This window comes from Oxyura jamaicensis, chromosome 5 (genome assembly GCF_011077185.1).
Source record: "Oxyura jamaicensis isolate SHBP4307 breed ruddy duck chromosome 5, BPBGC_Ojam_1.0, whole genome shotgun sequence".
Classification (NCBI taxonomy): Eukaryota; Metazoa; Chordata; class Aves; order Anseriformes; family Anatidae; genus Oxyura; species Oxyura jamaicensis.
In genome coordinates, this window is record NC_048897.1 from 11,299,083 (window position 1) to 11,317,171 (window position 18,089).

The window sequence follows — 18,089 nt, forward strand, 5'->3', positions numbered from 1 at the left end:
TAAGTTAGCAAGGCTGCAAGTGGCAGTTAGGTCCATGACTCTTGTCAAGGAAGACGTGTGCCACTTGGTTCTCCGGTGAAAACCTTTCTATTAACTTACTGACACTGGGAAAATAAATCTTTAGTGCACAAAACATGTTTCAGAAGTCTGACAGCAATACAAGTCCATATGAAACACCAAGACACAAAAATGCTCACCGCTAATTTGAAACGATGTTATGGATACTCACGTATCAGTCAGATGTAAATCCTTACCTGTCTCAACAATTTCTCAACAGCTGACATGACCATGAGTCCTCTCCACACAACTGGGGCAGTCTCGTCTATCAAGAAGCCCATGGACATGCTGAAACAATGCAGCACAAACTTAGCTTTTCAGCACAATACCAAGTACATCTGTAAAGAAACTTGATTTGAATTGAAACATGCTCACCATGCGATTCCATAGTTCTTAAGGGGCCTCATTAGATTTTCTAAAACAAAAGCAAACAAGTTTTTTGGGGGTGTTTTTGTTTGTTTTGTGTTTTGAAGAAGAAATAAGTTTAGACAAATGTTTCTAAGAGCGTATTTCCCTCTCTCCCAGCAGTATTTGTCTATTTCCCCCCTCTCATTCCTTCAGTATACATACGTGTATACCTTTGTCTATTCTGCCTGAGACTCTAGCTCCAGTTTTTCTTAGTTTGCAATATTTAACTGGTACCATTGAGGTCTTGCCAAAATATCAGTGCATTTGCCCATATTACCATTCTGTGCTGCTGAAACCTAGACTTCACCAGCTTATACAAAATCCCCCTGCTACAAGACATAGATCACCTATTTAGCAGCCTTCTACTTCTGCAATACTTGGGTAACTGCTCAGTCATTTGTTATCAAAACCAAAACAAACTCCTAAAATGCTCTGAGATTTTATTTATTTATTAACTGTGCTACCAGTTAATTTTACAAATCAGAGGACCATTCCCTTTAAAACACCACGTTTCAGGGAATTCCTCTTATTCCTCTTTCTATTGTCTGCTTTGAACCCCAGGTGAGAGGTACAAAATAAAGCCACCACTATATGCTGGGAACAGCTCTAAGAAAGAAGTCCTAGAGGAAGTCTGCAGGACATAGAAACGTTTCTGTAGGAACAATATATGTTTATTTGGACATTACAAAGGCAATATCCTTGTCATGCTCCATACTCCTATGCTTCCCTGTGTCAAGAAGAAAAGTGGAGAAATATTGCAGTTGTTCTGCTGGCAAGGCGGTGAGGCAGCAGAAAGTAAACAAACAAAAAGATAACATGAGTGCATACAGAGCATAACTCCCCGAAAGCCAAAACCTCCTCTTTCTTTATACTCTGCCATCTCAATTCCCACCTTAACTCAAAATAGCACATGTGCTCAAACACACACAGAAGAACAAAAATAATTTTATTTGAGCCTATGCAGTTTATTTTAAGAGCATGTACAGGCAGGAACTAGCAGAAAACAGCAAGAACAGTATACCATAAAATATATATATATTACAATACATATTTTGACAGAAACCTTTGATGCATCTAAAGTAAATATATATATATCAAAATAAAAACAGCGTGAATAAAATGTTGTGCATTCAAAGCTAAACTCCAAACTCAGACAAAGTAACACCCAGAAGCACTCAAACTAAACAGCTAAAACATACTGATGAAAGCCTTCAAGCAATGAAAAGTTAACAGGCATTCAAGCCATGTAATTCTGTAGAAGTATGGTCAAAAATAAATTAGGTATGGTTTTTGCATTCACAGTATTTTGGTTTACAAATCAAAAAGCCAAACAGAAACTAAACAAATAGCATGACTACTGCACTGTTACTCACGAAGAGAAGGGCTTGGACTGAATCACTGAGCTAGCTCAATACATTTGTGTAGTTCTGTTCAGTTTCCAGTCAGGGCTAAGTTTTGGTGGCATTATACTGTCTAACCATATTCCTAGTACTCAGGCTTACTTCTTCCCCCTGCAGCAAGATTGCTTAGCTAGGAAGATGTTGACATTTGAACTTGAGCCTAGAGCCTCCTCTAGGCACTGCTTTGGTGTCCTTGTAAACATAAATACTGCCCCAAGTTCTAATCCTGTTAACAGTCTCGAGAAAAAAGATAGCTTTCATATTTACCTATAAAAAGGTTTAATAAAGCATCAGCAACAGCATATATCATTGCAGCATCAAGGTCTGCTTCATCTTTACCATGAAATAGGAACAATTACAAAAAAAGGGGGGGGGGAGCCAATTGTTGGCTGCTCAGTACATGAGCAGTAAGAAAGGAAAAGATGCAGAACGTCTGAAAATGTAAGTTCACCAAAATATCATGCAACTTCATTCCAGGTGCTCTAAAATATGTCACTCAATATCTGAGACCAAATCTCAGATCCACTACCTGCACATACAGTTTCTGCTGTACAGAGCCCAGCTAAGACATGCTAGTCTCACGCAACAGACACACCTTCATGCATGTCCCTGTCCTTCTCCTCAGAGGGTAACAGGAGAGTTGCTGTGGGTACACAAACACTAAAAAGGAATCTCTATTGCCAAAACGCATGCATTGTTTACTTCTCAACAGTAGAGTTTCATTTTTATGAAAACTGGATCTTATTTCCTTGGTTAACACCAAGGACTACAAACTGCTCAGAGGAGCAAAACTTAATCAAGTTTACACGCTGCACAAGAACAATTCCCAACCTGCTGTATATTCTGGTTATAACATTCTGCATATTCTCAAAGTAATACAAAATACTGCAAAGCACCCCACTGCCTGCCTACTGCTAGAAAGCATTCTTAAGACTATCTGAAACCTAAAGCGCTTCAGTGGGCTCTGGTAATCACCCTTGTCTCATCAAAAGCAACAGGCATTCTTCTTCCTCACCCTGGGTCTCATGAAGATTTTCTAAAGCATAACATGTAAAGAAGATTAAACTAAATGAGTTCTCAGTAACATTTATTTCTTTCACAGTACAGTTAACACTTGCTTCTCTGTTATCAGGCACAATGTCTACTATACAGCTTCAGAAAACCAAGAGAAAACACAATAAATCTCATTTCTTAAAATTAAAAAAAGGCACAGCCATACTATGCCATCTATGCTAAGAGATCAGTTAGTTTCCTTGTTTGCAAACTCTAAGTAAGCTCAATGGCCCTAAATTAAAGGGTTCTGTGTTTTCAGTGAATGTACAAAACCAGATCAATAAGATCAATAGAGCACCAACCAACTACCAATAAAATGCCTTTTCTGGTAGGGCACTGGAAAAGGCAAACGCGTGCTAACTCATTAGAGCAGTTCAGCAGATGGCTGATTAAAAGTGTTCTAGAACTGGTCTGAGGACTAGGTTCTTTCTCCCTTGGGGAAGAATGAGGCTGAATGATGTTGAAGGCATTAGGATCGATCTTCTGCATTTCATAATAGGTATGCTTTTGGGTTTGAATTATTTTTTCCAAAATGCCAAGTCATGCAGATCATCCTAAGGAACTGAGTTTTCTCTGGAAGGCCTGACATAGCTGTTTGACGGTAGCCATAGGTAAAGTACATAGCTATGAGGCCTGTAGGCAGAGACATTTCAACTCCTGGCTTAGTTTCAAGTCTGCTGACTGAAGCATTAGAGTAAGCAAAAGCTTCCTTTCAGTCTCATCTCATCAGGTAAGTAAAAACCATTATTCTAGAAGGTTGTGATGTTACATGATGCCTCATTAAGAGGCATCACACTGCTTAAAGAAAATAAAGGCAGCTTATTACATGGATTTACTTCCGTAACATCCATGTAGGGAGGTATTATCTCATTTTACAGATGAAAGAATCAAGACACAGGTTGTGTAACTGTCTCTGCTACAGATTACTCAAGAATCCTGCAGATTTGGAGACCTGTGCTGCATCCTTCCCAAAGGCAGCAGAGTCATAGTTCCACTCATCTCCAACGTTAGAAACTATGTAATGACAACAGATAAACATTCAGTTTTATTGCTGAAGTTGCATACTTTCCCTGAAAGAATTAAAATAAAAACAGCTAACCTAGGCATAATCACTATACAAAAGAAAAAAGTCGGGAAAAAAAAGTCACACTACATCTTGTCTGTAATATTTGAGTCTCTGAATGGCATTTTAACACCTCACATTTAAGCATTAGAACAGTAGCTTTAGAATTATATTTTAAAATATATTTCTATTTCTAAATAGCTCGTAACTTTAAGTATTCCTTCATCTTCCATTGTATTTTATTAAAACAAAAAAACATGCAGCAATTCCTCAGCATACAATTATTGAGCCTTCAGCAAGCTGGTACTTCTTCACAGTGCACACCAAAGCTAAAGGTTCTGCTGCTGTTTGTACAGCTCATCATTAGCTGAGATTTTCATGACAAATTACCATTTTTACTCCTCCTCACATCTCAGCCATGTCTCACTGCCTCAAACACAGAAGATGTATGGCACGACAAAGCACTTTGCCACCACGCTAGTCAGAGAATGAATAAGACAGTGCAGAATATGCTGTGGATTCCAGTACATTAAACAAAATCATCTGAGACAAACTCAATTAATGTGCCATACATATAGACAAGTTAAAACAGATTTTCAGCATGGTCACTTGTAAAATCTCAACAACTTTTTGCATCGTCTGGTTTTCAATTGTGTACAATTTCATGCTGCAGTGACTACGGAATATTCTATCAATCTAAGTTAGGGCTCCAACTTACACACAACTTTCTGTTAATCAGAGCAAACAGTAATTTTCGTATGGCTGTTGCTACGCAGAAGTATAAGGAAGTTATTTGCAGTCTAGTTTGACAGACAGCTCTCAAGATCAACAGCCTCTAATGGGAGGATCCAGGTTCCAGTCAAGGACTGGAAGGCTCCAAACAAGGCAGGGTTGAACAGAGATTTCCAACAACCAAGGGGAAAAAAAAAAAAAAAAAAAGGAAATTAAAAAGTAGATAACTTTATTAGGCTCATAGAAAATAATCACCTTTAAATTGTGGAAAAAGTGGACATAGGACAGGAAAGGAAACAGACTAACAAAACAGCGGGCTTCGCTGGTGCCAATACAGTTGTCTCGCACTACTCCAAATGCCTTTGGGAGCTGAGATGTGTGCAGTGACTTTCACTGAGGACACGGGTGAGCCATACTTCCTGACGGGGTGGCTTGACACCCCAGCATGTTTAGAACAGTGCAAGTTCCCTGTGCAAAGGCAACTTAATTCCACCCACACCATGGTGATGTGAGAGGAAAGCGAGGCGGAGGGGAAGAGGGCAAGCAGCACAGAGGCCTAAAGCCGGGCCCAAGCATCACACAAGAGAGCAGCCACCAGGCCGCCTCAGGAAGGGTGGGCAGCCGTCACCACAAGGTTGGTCAGTCACAAGTTGTAAAATCCCGAGCGCCGTTTTAACTGCTTATGCCAGAAGCCCAGAATATTCTATGGCAAGTGACGGACTAATTGAGACTTCAAGTTTGATTTAACACTGTTACAAATTTATTTGAAGGACTGCCTCAAAGGTACTGCAATTTGTATTTTAAGCTTGAAGGAGGAAGGCTGTGATTTCCCATTACGCCCTGTGCTAACAGTGTCATCTAGCCATGGAGGCATCACAAATACTTAAACCAAAGTAAACCACCACAGAGACTCAAAGAACATTATTCAATACTGGCAACACAATTCAAGTTTAAGAAATAAATGCATGAAGAAGCGTGGCTTTTTCCAAAAGACTTCCTTCTCACATTTAGTCGGCCTAGCAATCCCATTAGGTTTTCACTACTTTTTCCCTGCCAGCAGACTGCAGAAGCAACAAGGCTGTGAGAGGCTTTTCATTACTGGAGCAGGTTTGCAGCTGTGACATCAGTCCTACCCAAAATCTAAAGGTCTTACTGATTGCTGGAAGATTATACATCAAAACTAAGCCTGGCAAAAGCAAACAGCACAGGGACTTAGTTACATTTTTACATTTACAATTACATTTTTACATCCTTGTTACATTTTTAAGCATTATTGGTTTGGAATAAAAGCACAGGACTAGTTTTAAGTATTTATCAGGCAAGTTATGTGAAGCACAGCCTTGCTTTGGATGCTCCTGTGAAAGGAGGATTGCCCAAGTCAGTCATGTAGCACAGGACAATAGACATGACACAGAGTACCATGAACCCAAGAGGCAGACATTCCCCACGCACTCGCTTCAGTTCAAGATCTAACTTCAACAAAACCCTGCAGTTAACCAGCGGTTTCCACTGCTTTCCAAGAAAAAAACATGGAACTCAATATATCTGAGTCAGTTCAGCTTTTTTAGTTTATACACTGTAATCAAGACAAAAAAAGAAAGCGTCAATGAAAACAAAAGGAAGTGAACTGTTCAACTGATTATATGTAATTTTAATAAGCGTTGAAGCTGCTGGATGCTAATGACAGATGAAAACTACAGTAAACTTGTTAACTCTCCATTTAAGATGAACAAACAAACAAGTGTTCTTTGTATACTAAATATTCCCCTTTACATTTCTCATGAATCACCTCCATACATCCTTATGTGATTTTATTCCTATTTCACCATTTGTAAAATGAAGCTCAGGATTCTTTACAATACTATGACTATCAACTAAAGCAAGGGAAAGAGATGTTAGCTTTTAAACTTTTATTGTCACTTTCAGCCTCTTGTCACTATACAGAAAGGATTAAAATACATTTTTTCTATTATTGATGTATTCAGTTTTATTCTTTCTCCTGAATAGCCTCTCAGTTATACTGTGGAGAAAGGGGAGGAAAGATGGAAAATACAGCAAGAAAACCACAGAGATAAAGCATGAAAGTGAAATCACTACATGAAAATACTCAGAATGTTCAAAATCAGTTACAGTTCTTTAATTACACCTCTGGCAGATAAGAGGGATGGAAACATTTATTCCTCTGAAATAAGCCAACAGGTAAATGTGTTCAGTGTAAAAAAGTAAAAATGAATCATTTTTTTGTTTACATACATACAATTAAATACATGTTTATCGTGTTACTATAATAAAACCATTTTGCAATTTGGTTCCAATTTGTATAAAAGTTGAACCTGATGAACCATTTACATCTTGAATAGTAAACCTTGTAATACTGTGCTAGTCATAATCCATATCAAAACATTTATAATTACCACACGACAAGATTTACAATATGAAAAGTAATATACTCCGCTTTCAAGTACCTGACACATTGACATTTATTTGCTTTTAGTTGTGTTTCAGTAATTTGTCACAATGGCATTTACTAAAATTTGATTTGCCCCTTATCCAAAAGGGCTCCTCTCAGTAAAAATTTTAATTACTACATACTATGTTTCCCAACTTACCATCTTACTTTTTTTTTTTTTGTAATTTTAAGTTCGAATTGTTCAATAATGAAAACTAAAATCTTAATAAGTTAACTACATTAATTGTTTTTTCTTATTTTTTAAACAGCAGCTAACAAACAATCCCTTGCAGGGTTGGTGTCATCTCAAACTACACAGGCAATCTTGAGTCTTTCAAGACTATAAATCTAACACAATATGGAATGATTGCTATCTAGATATGTGATTTCAAAATACCTAGTGAAACCAGATAGAATTTTAAGAGAAAGCCAGGTTATTTTACCAAACATAAAATCCACTTAAAAGATGGAAAAGGAATTTAAAAATAGATTCAACAGCAATAGATGTCTCCATTGTAGTTACAACAGTCCTTTTTCCATACTCATCCCCAACATACTTTTAATTCCTTTTCACTCCTTGATCAGATTGCCATTATACTCCTTCTCCACTTCCTTTCCCCCAAGTAAAGGTCACCTTTTTTTTTTTCCCACAAGTGACATCAAAAATTTCCAAATTAATCAAATTCAAGGTTAATTGTTACAGGTTTGAGGACAATAATGAAGGTCCAGAATAAATTATTTAACACTTAGATATTCTTCTCATTTTCAACTACCTCATGACATATGAAAGAGCCTCCAAAAGAGAAATACAACTAATTACAACATTCTGAATTACTATTTTGTCTTCAAGACTCTTTGAAACAGATTTTCAAGGTCTGTGTACCTATAACGCCAGTGGTTTCAGCTAGAGCTTTTGGAACTTACCAGTCCTTAACAGAAAACAAGAACAACAACAACAGAAAGTGTCCTAGAGGCCAAAAACATAACCATGTACTTGGGCAGTGAGCCTGCAGAACTACTTGGGATGATCCTAAGAAAGCCCATTTCCCGTGAACACATCTTTCTTTTGTTTTCACTTAAAATTATTTTACTTATTGTAGGCTGAAATACCTGTACAGCATTGCTATGTTTTCTCACTTTTTGTTTTCACTGTAACAGCTACTTGAATTTGCCTCTCAAACAGGAAGAGCTTTTTATACTAGGCCAGAGTTTGCCATTTTTGCATAACATAGACAGTCTATTCTCAATACATGCTTGGCTGAGAGTATCAGATGGCTTTTTGGGATAATATGAAAAGATGTTGACCTCAAACCAGTCTTCTCACCAGTGCATGGATTTTCAATCAGCAATGCTACTGACTGCAGCTGACCCTCTTATATAATGAAATCAACACAAACAGTTTTTGCAGCCCAGACATGTCCGCTTAGTCTTCAACTAAATATCATGAATCATGATGGTGCAAATAGCAAATGCTTCAGGGAGCTAAAGGAGAGCAAGTTAAAAGGGCAGACCAGGCTTGCCAGCCTAAGGACTACAAACTGGTACAAGAATCAGGATGTGAAGTTTGTCTGCTGAAGTGAAAAAGAAGATTAAAAAAAAAAAAAAAAAGATGTTGAACATACTTTGAAAAAAGAGTCCCATTCTAACAAAGTCCCCTGATAAACCCAAAGAGGGTCTAGCCCTGACTTAAGATCTGCAAAAACACAATTGCGTGGCTTTGTGGCCCAATAAATCTGAGGTGTGACTACTCTCCTTCAGCCACCAACCTGAACTGTGGCAAGACAGCACCAGAAGTAGAACACCAGCTTTCAATTCAGACTACTTTCAACATAGAATCAATGCAAAACATTAAACTACATACTATTTTAAAATCACTTGTTCACAAATCAAGAGGCAGTGGCAATAACAAAATGTCTTTTTCAGACAATCAAATTTAGTTTTTATTTGAATTAATCATGACAAGGTTCCACTGGTAAAGCATAAAGACAACTTCAGTGGTGAACACACGTTCTATCTTTAAAATTAATCTCTCACCAATAACCGGGAAACTTCATGGTTACCTGAACAACTACCCTATCATTGTAACATTATCTAACTCAGGAAAAGAACCCAAAAATGGATCCCCAACATCCCTTTAATAAGACTATTTCACATAGACATCTTTAAACAGCAATTACAGAGTGTATTTTAAATCATCACTTTCTGTTAGAGATTCTGCTATTAAACCAAAGAGCAGTAGATATGTAAATGTAAATTTACATTTACATGTAAATATGAAAAAAAAAAAAAAGCAAATACCTACTCCTGATTTTAGAATTTTATCAGTAATTGCATTTCTGTAGCTCCTGTAGTATTATTAGCTTCAGTAGGGCTGCAACACACCCACTACTTTCTCAGGAATTACTTCTCAATTCCAAAGTTTGAAAACAGTCATCTACTAGTGATCTTTTCAATATACTACTTAACTAAGAAATAAAAAGGACAGTGAAAGCATCACAGAATGGCAAAGCTTCAAAATATTAAAAGAGCACTCAACTGCCTTAAATAAAAAGCCCACCAAAATCTTCATAATCATTTATGCGAAGAAGTGTTATATTTATCCAGCAAAAGGGGAACATCCATTCAGCTGTATGACAGCTTTTACTTTCTGCCAAGTAGTTTAAATGGTAGAGTAAAAGAAAGAAAAAACTTTCTCAGTCCACTAAGCCAGAAAACAGCTTCTAAGTACACTATTTGGGGAAAAAGTAGAAGTAATGCTTTTATTACTTGTGTTAGAAGTGTTGATCTGCATAATCATTGTAGCCGATGTTAGTATTTATTGCTTAGTTAAATAATCCTCTGTTGGCTAATTAAATTCAGTCATGAACTTATTAACCAGGATTTCCCTGACCGTTTAGTAAAAGTAATTTGGATGACACCCTATTAAAAGCTAGCAGACTTTCTCCAACGTACTGAAGTCTGCAAGATTAAGGTAGAGTACCTTCCATTTATACAGACTCTCTCCTCACTGGGAACTCCTAATTCATTTTGAACTGAATTCATCACCCTCTCTGTCAATGATCACCTGGAGCACACGAAGCTCCGCCTGGGGATGGATGAGGAGCCAACCGAGAGCTTATGGGTCAGGATTCAAGAGACGGCAGGGACATTACAGGGGGAGCCTGCTACAGGACACTTGACCAGGAAGCTCAAGTGGATGAGACCCTCCATGGACAGGAGAGCCACATGTTAACAAGCCCTGTTCCTCATGGAGGAGTTCAACCACCCTGATATCCATTGAAGGAACAGTGCAACATGGCATAGGCAAGCTAGCAGGTTCCTGGAATGCACTCATAACATCTTGGTCTGTGACACAGGCAGGGGGATCGAGCACACCCTCAGCAAGTTTGCCGATGACACCAAGACGTGTAGAGCGGTCAATACGCTGGAGGGAAGGGATGCCATCCAGAGGGACGTGGTCAGGCTTGAGAAGTGAGCATGTGCGAACCTCATGAGGTTCAACAAAGTCAAGTTCATGGTCCTGCATCTGTGCCAGGATAATCACAAGCACAAATACAGGCTACGCAGAGAATGGATTGAGAGCAGCCCTGAGGAGAAGGACCAGGGGGTGTTGCTGGATGAGAAGCTCAACATGGGCTATCAATGGGTGCTTGCAGCCCAGAAAGCCAACCATATCTTGGGCTGCATCAAAAGACACATGGGCAGCAGGGTGATGGAGGGAATTCCCCCTCCCTGCTCTTGTGAGACCCTACCTGGAGTACCAAATTCAAGGGGCCCCCAGCATAACAAGGACATGAACCTGTTGTAATGAACCCAGAGGAGGGCCACGAAGAAGATCAAGGGGCTAGAGCACCTCTCCTGTGACGACAGGATGAGGGAGTTGGGATTTTTCAGCCTGGAGAAGGCTCCAGGGAGACTTTACAGCCTGCAGGAGGCCTGCAGGAAAGCTGGGGAGGGATTTTTTGTTAGGGAGTATAATGGTAGAACAAGGGGTAATGGCTTTAAACTAGAAGAGGGTAGATTTAGATTATATATAGGAAGGAATTCTTTAGGGTGGTGAGGTACTGGAACAGGTTGCTCAGAGAAGCTGTGGATGCGCCATCCCTGGAAGTGTTCAAGGCCAGGCTGGATGGGGCTTTGAGAAACATGGTCTGGTGGGTGGTGTCCTGCCCAGGGCAGGAGGGTTGGAACTGGATGATCCTTAAGAGTATCTTCCAATGAAAACCATTCTAAGAAAATGTAAATTATAATGTGACTATAATATTCTCTATTCAAATGCAATAATTCCTGCAGATTTATTCTGTATGGTGCCAAGCATCCCTAATCCCTCTTTGACTGCTATGTGTTAGGGGAAAAATAAATAGAAATCTAAGTGCAAGAGTGATCAGAACCTCCTAGAACTACTGTAGAGATTCAGTAACAAAGAATATGCTGCTACTCATGTTCACACCCAGGCTTCGTGTTGTGGACAGAAAGTGTCTTTAAACACAATTGTTGACTGCCATGCTACCGAAATGTTTTTAATTGACTTACTGATAAAGTTAACATTGTTAATACAAATCTTTAATGTGTAGAACTGTTTTTCCTCATAGCCTACACAACAAGAATTGTTTAGGGTTTTATTCTTGAAAATGAAGATAATTTAATTATCCAATAAGAAATTTGAAAATAAGGCTAAACTTCATCAAGAGTCATATAAATATATACATAGATGTAGATAGATAGAAAAATATGTACATGCACACACGACCCTACAACTGATCCTTTTTTGCAAGCATATCCTATCATTGCTACTCACTAGAATAAAGAAAACTTTGAAGTCTACAAAAACCCTACGTCTTCCAGTATCCTATTTTCACAACCGAATCATCTTAATGTCAGCACCGTCATCATTGCTACTTCACAGCTTCATCAACTCCAGAGTTAAATTGCACTGAAAAGTAAACAGAATTCCTGAAATGGAAATTCTACCCCTTTACCATTCATACTGAATTGTTGCATCATTTTCTCAGTAGACTTGTGTTATATGTCATGCTTTTAAAATACGCTAATCCATTTTCTGTCGCTTAAAAATGAGGCATGTTCTTAAATCCTGGTACTATTTCCTTGAACATTCCACATAGAGGCAGAAAGAATATATGTTTGCAATCAAAATGTGTTTACAGGCCAACCAAAGCAATTTCAATTCAGGGAAATCCTCCAATTTCTGTTACACTGAATGCTGTGTTTTTCATAGCACACAAAACATGCCAAGACAAAAGCTTACAGTTAATTTTCAGCTGTATCCTCAAAGTATCTGCAGACACCAAAGTTTATATATCACAACATTGATCCATCCTAATACCTAAATGAATGTACTTTAAGTCCTTTCATTCTTAGCAAATTTAATGTTACGACCACATGAAATAGACTGGGCAACTTGCTCTTTATCTGGGGCTCATGATACAGATTTAAATTTGCTGTGGGTTATAAAAAACATGGCAAGATTTGTTAAGAATTTCTAAGCTATCTGACCATTTTCTAGCAGTGAGGAAAAAAGATGGAGAAGCAACCTTTTACATGATCATCTTTGGAAAGGAAAAAGTCATAAACATCTGTTAACAATATATAATGAATAACATCTGATAACAATATATAATCTACATCATATAAGAGAGGAAAACGAGAGATACGGAGGACATTGCAACGTAATCCCTTGTGCTCATATCATATAATGCATTTCAAATGCAGAATTCATGGCAAATACATATATATACACGTATATATGTATTTTACAGGAGAACAGAGCCTATATGACACATTCTCAGCAGGTCCCAAATTACGCGAGAATGCAGTAATACATCAATTTCTATCAGGAAGTCAAACTGTACTGATGATACATGAAAGGGTTCGGTTATTTATTATACAATGGAGTTAGCTTTTACCTTCAAAAACTAACTCAGAAGCCCAACAAATAAAACCAAGTAATCTCTTTCCCTCTGTGAAAGTATCTAAATTATTTCTATATTTGTAAGCCAGGTACTTAGAAGTACTCAAATTGACAATCACTTGTACAAGCATACATCTTCTTGTCCACCTGCAGTGTATCTGTATATAGAAAAACATTACTACTTCTTTCTCCGGACTAAAGGGCGGAAACATAAGGAGACAGACAGCAATCCCAACTTTACTGCATCTAAATTTTTCAGAAGAGCAAAACAAAGCACGAAAATCCTATCATCTCAGAGGTTAGTAGGATAAAGCTGTTCTTCAATTCTACTCTCAGTTGGCCAAAGTGGAAGTTATGTTTCTGAAAGGTGAACAGACTTGATGTAACCTTTCTACTTCACATCTTCCTTACTTCTCTCTAGACTCTCCTGCCTGAATTCGCTTTTCCTCAGATCAGAATCCTTCCCAACAGAAGGAAAATCAGTAGTTCCATCTACTGTCTTGACTTTCTGGTAGTCACCATGGCTGTTTTTCTGAACTCACAACTTAAGATAAAAAAAGAATCAAGTGGTCCAGAATATTTGACTGGAGAGAGAGAGAGAGACAGATCAAAGGCGACCATTTCAGTGACATTTTGAAAAGTCATTCCCCCCCCCCTCCCCCCCCCCCCCCCCCCCGACTACTGTTCCAACACAACAAAACAAAACCAAAATGTGTTCTACAATGGAATCAGAATCCCATTGTCTGCAAGTCTAAACCTACTGACAATATCCTTTCTTTCCTGGTTACCTTTTCCAGTCTTTTCAGTAATAAGACATGAAAATCTCAAAGCCTGTGGACCAACATGAACACAGACCACAAGTATGCTCTTAGCTGCACAAACTGCTTTGAAAGGAATCTCACTAACAAAAATTTTAAAAATGAATACACTACATTTTCATCTTCAGTTTGCACCCTTCTGTGCCACACCAAGGGAGCACATCTATGCTCATTCCTGAACAAGAAAGCAAAAAGAAAAAATTCACGCTTACTTGGTGTTAATTCTGGGTTTCCCTTAAGGTTCATCATCTTTGGAATTGAAGGCCCGTATATGTCTGCATCAAGCAAACCAACTTCTTTTGTCTGTATAAGGAACAAAGAAAAAGTGTTTGTCAATATGTCTTTCTTCCTTCATAAGCAAAACCTTAAAACTGCCCACAGAAATAAAAATACTATCCTGACTTCAGACGTAAGTTATCACCATCTCCTTTCTGTCTCATTCGCAATTGATGCATGAAAGATAGTGTCTCTACATATTTTACCAGAGGTCACAAAATCTAGATTCTCAAATCCTCACTTGCACACATTTTCTGACTTACCATGAAGACCACAGACCATGTATTAAGGAACACTATAAGCAACATTCTCTCTATTCAATATACCTTTACAGAGAAATAACAGGTTTTTAAGGGTATCAAATAACATTAAAAAAAAGATCAATGTTCGTAAATATATACTGAGATTGGAATAAAATTAATGACTGTAACAGGAATGTGAAAACACTAAAATGTATTTTTATCTTTCTTTTAAGAGGCCATAGTAACCTTTGGCAGGTATCAAAATATCAAAATGCAAGTCTATGAAGGCAATAAGCAGGTATAACACTTTAATCAAATGCATTTACACAAAGGAATGCTAAAAATATGGGTTTATTTAACTACATATGGTACACTATGCAATAAGCTTCAAACAGAAGTTATTTCAGCTATGCAGTCTAGACTTTCAAGATTCATATCTATGTTTTTTTTAAAAAAGTACATGCACACATATTTGGTGAAAATTAAAATATTTTTCCTACAGATGGCAAGACAAGCTACCAATTACCAAGTTCTGTAAACTAAGTAATAAAGAACAAGCTCTTAAGAGCTGAACATCAAGCTTCTCAAATATAAAAAGTTAACTGTATTCAACATTTTGCATAATTGCAAGCAAGTATGTTTAAGGGCTTGTTTGAAAGGTTAATAAGGCAATGGGAGCTTTTCCAACAATGCTGAGTCACACTTTAACTATTAATGTTTCAAAGCGTGTGCTCCATTTTTTGGAATAAAGATTTCATAATTCAGTATCACATTAAGCCCTTTTGTTATCGTGACTTGGATGGGAAAGACGGAGAGAAAGATAAAGGCTCAGTAATAACTAATGAGCATGTGGTTAGAAGAGCTTTAAGAGGTTTTTAATGCAGGTCCACAGCATGCTTACCCTTGAAGAGGATGTCTAAACAAGTATGTTCCTCTGCATCAGTTTGTTCTTTAAAGCAAAAATTCACCTGGATTAAAAAACTAGTTCTGGCCCCTACTACTAAATAGATCTAAATTTCAATTAACTATCTCATACAAGCAGACACCTGAGAAGCAAATCTGACCCTATTTACTACAAAAGAAATAATGTGATTTAGCAGGGGTTTGCTACTTATCTTTTATTTAAACAGTTGATGGTAAACCCTTAAGACACCCTTAACAGCTGACCAATTCAATGTCTCAGATTTACCTAATATAAGTCAAATGCAACTTCAGTTTTACAGCTGAGAAGTAAAAAATACTTTACTGTAGTCTATAATGTATTTTTTAAAAAATAAGATTTCACCAGAAAAAAAATAAATAATAATTTGGGTTTAGTTATTCAATATACATTTTTTATTAAACAGATCAAAGCATACATAATTAAATTGATTATTTCATATAGATTTTTAATGCTTCTTACTTGATAACATTCTGTGAAAGCTATTACAACAAAGTGCAGGAATTACTTTGACAAATTATTCTACCTCCTGCCTACTGTATGAAAGCTGCAATTTTAAAAAGACTGAAAAGACCCATTTTAGGTTAGATTTCAAAGACATCAAAAAGAATATTAGTGCTTCTTTGTTCTTGTACAAAATGCATATTTTAAAAGATTACAAAGATTCATGACTCAGTCCCTTTATCTTTGTCAGCAGCTAATCGAACCCATCAAAACATCATCTAAGGGCTGTGCCACCTAATTACATCTCAAATTAAAGTAAATATTTGCAGAAAAACCTACATAGTGTTTTAAACCTGACTGACATTCTTTCCTTCAACTTTTTGAGGGTTCCCCTCCAACCCTAACAAAGATCATGAATACCCACTGACTACCTGCAACAGCCTTACTTCTCACTACAATTCTGTCTTCAGCCTGAAGGGAATGAAGATTTAGGAAAAACCAAACTGAGTAGATTGACTTTGTGACCTCCTGTGCATAGGCAGACCTTCACCACCAGCAGCTATTTATTCTTGGGAGTCTGCAGGACAGATATCACGTCTGTCTACTAATGTACCAAATTTCCTGAAATTCAAAATAAACACACCCACACTGGGAAAAAAAAAAATCCCTCAATTACCTAGGAGAATTTTGCAAATACTGCTACTATGCCAAATTACAAAGCTGACCTTGTTTCAACTTAACAAAGCAAACCTGACAGTTCTAAAGAAAACAAAAAAAGTCTACGCACTTCCTCAAAAGCAGGCGAGATGCCTGTCTCTGAGATATACTACTTTTGTTCTTGGATATAGTTCAACAAAACTGTCATCTTCAAAGAAGAGGAATTCACGGATTCTCCAGTTTCTACAACTCATGTTAATGCAGGCATGAGTGTTCCTGCGAGCAGGGTGCTTTCCACAGGCTGACAGAAGAAAGTTCTTCTGGAAACTCTTCTTTAAATCACTTGCAGACCATCACTAAAGATAGCCTATGGTAGGTTTTTCCTCACTGAGCAATCCCACATGTTACATAAAAAAAGTTCACATCATCTAGAAGTAACAGCTTAGAACAAAGCATTGGCCTAATAAGCTAAGGTTTTGAGTTTTGCTTCCCTCAAACATCACTTCATCTGCACCACATAAGTATCGCTAGAATACTAATATCACCCCTTTTTTCCAGGTTTAATTATCTCAGAAAAGCATTGGCAGCTAGTGAGGACTCTTCTAAGACAGGTCCACATCATCTCTTCCAGCATTTACACAATGTTTTTAGTTTCCCAAGGGACTTTGGTATACAGCTGGATGCTACCACATGAAACTGCCAATTGAACTACCAATACAAACTACTTCCCATGCTGACTGAAGTTTAAATGCATGACTTGAAAAGGAGGCAGGTATTACGTCTTCACCATTTTCTTCTTACAGCTCTATTTTCTGCTTATACAAGTATTTCTGTCCTGCTCTGTTAACAAGTAACATTCCCCCTCTCCAGCTGGCATAGCCATAACCACGTTGAGAACTGCTGTTCTCAAGTTCACCACTGCCCATTTCCTCCCACCTGCCCAGCTGTGGAGAAAGGCTGACTCAATCTTTAAGTTTACCACATTTCAGAAAACACCTCCTAGAGAGCTCCATTTTTTGTTACCTACCTGCACATTTAAAACAGTTTAAGCTCTGAAGATAAAACCGACAATGTAACCATTCCCATATGTTTTAATCATGCACTTTAAGTCTCTGACATATGGCAAGCTACTTAGAAAAAAATATACTGAACTAACACAGGCAGAATTATAGAAACTCTTCATACTGAGTAACATACATACAAATATTACATCAGCCAGTGAGAACACAACATTTAAAAATCTGTATTTTTTCTTGCCACATGCAAACACAAAACTAATCTCTTGGTATATTGAGCAAAAAGTATATTTAAACACTGACAGATGTTCAGATACAGTTCAGTACTTCTTATCAGTACTTCTAAGGGTTTTTTTTTTCTTTTCTAGTTCAGTGTCTCTAGCATAGGCTAAATACTGCTAGAATTTGTTCTTTCATGAAAGCTGGCACCAATATTTCAGGTCTCATCAGATCATGGGTCAGCTCAAGACAGCAAAAAATGAAATACAGTAAAGGACTGTGGTAAAGAACTACAACTCACCTTCATCTTCTAGTTTTACATAATTGACTACGTCAGCATATTTACTTCACTGACATTAATCTTCCCAACAAGATACTCATTTTCC

General features: G+C 37.5%; 1 protein-coding gene across 2 annotated transcripts in view; it reads right to left on the reverse strand.

The window, feature by feature from the left end:
• The window catches only part of NUBPL (nucleotide binding protein like), an 89,930-nt gene that overhangs the window by 58,180 nt on the left and 13,661 nt on the right, over positions 1-18,089 (reverse strand). For both annotated transcript variants that reach the window (XM_035327740.1, XM_035327739.1), the window contains exons 4-6: positions 14,122-14,212; positions 433-472; positions 255-345 (exon numbers count right to left, since the gene is read on the reverse strand). In XM_035327740.1, coding sequence (XP_035183631.1) covers positions 255-345; positions 433-472; positions 14,122-14,212 — 222 coding nt within the window. The remainder of the gene's footprint in view (positions 1-254; positions 346-432; positions 473-14,121; positions 14,213-18,089) is intronic.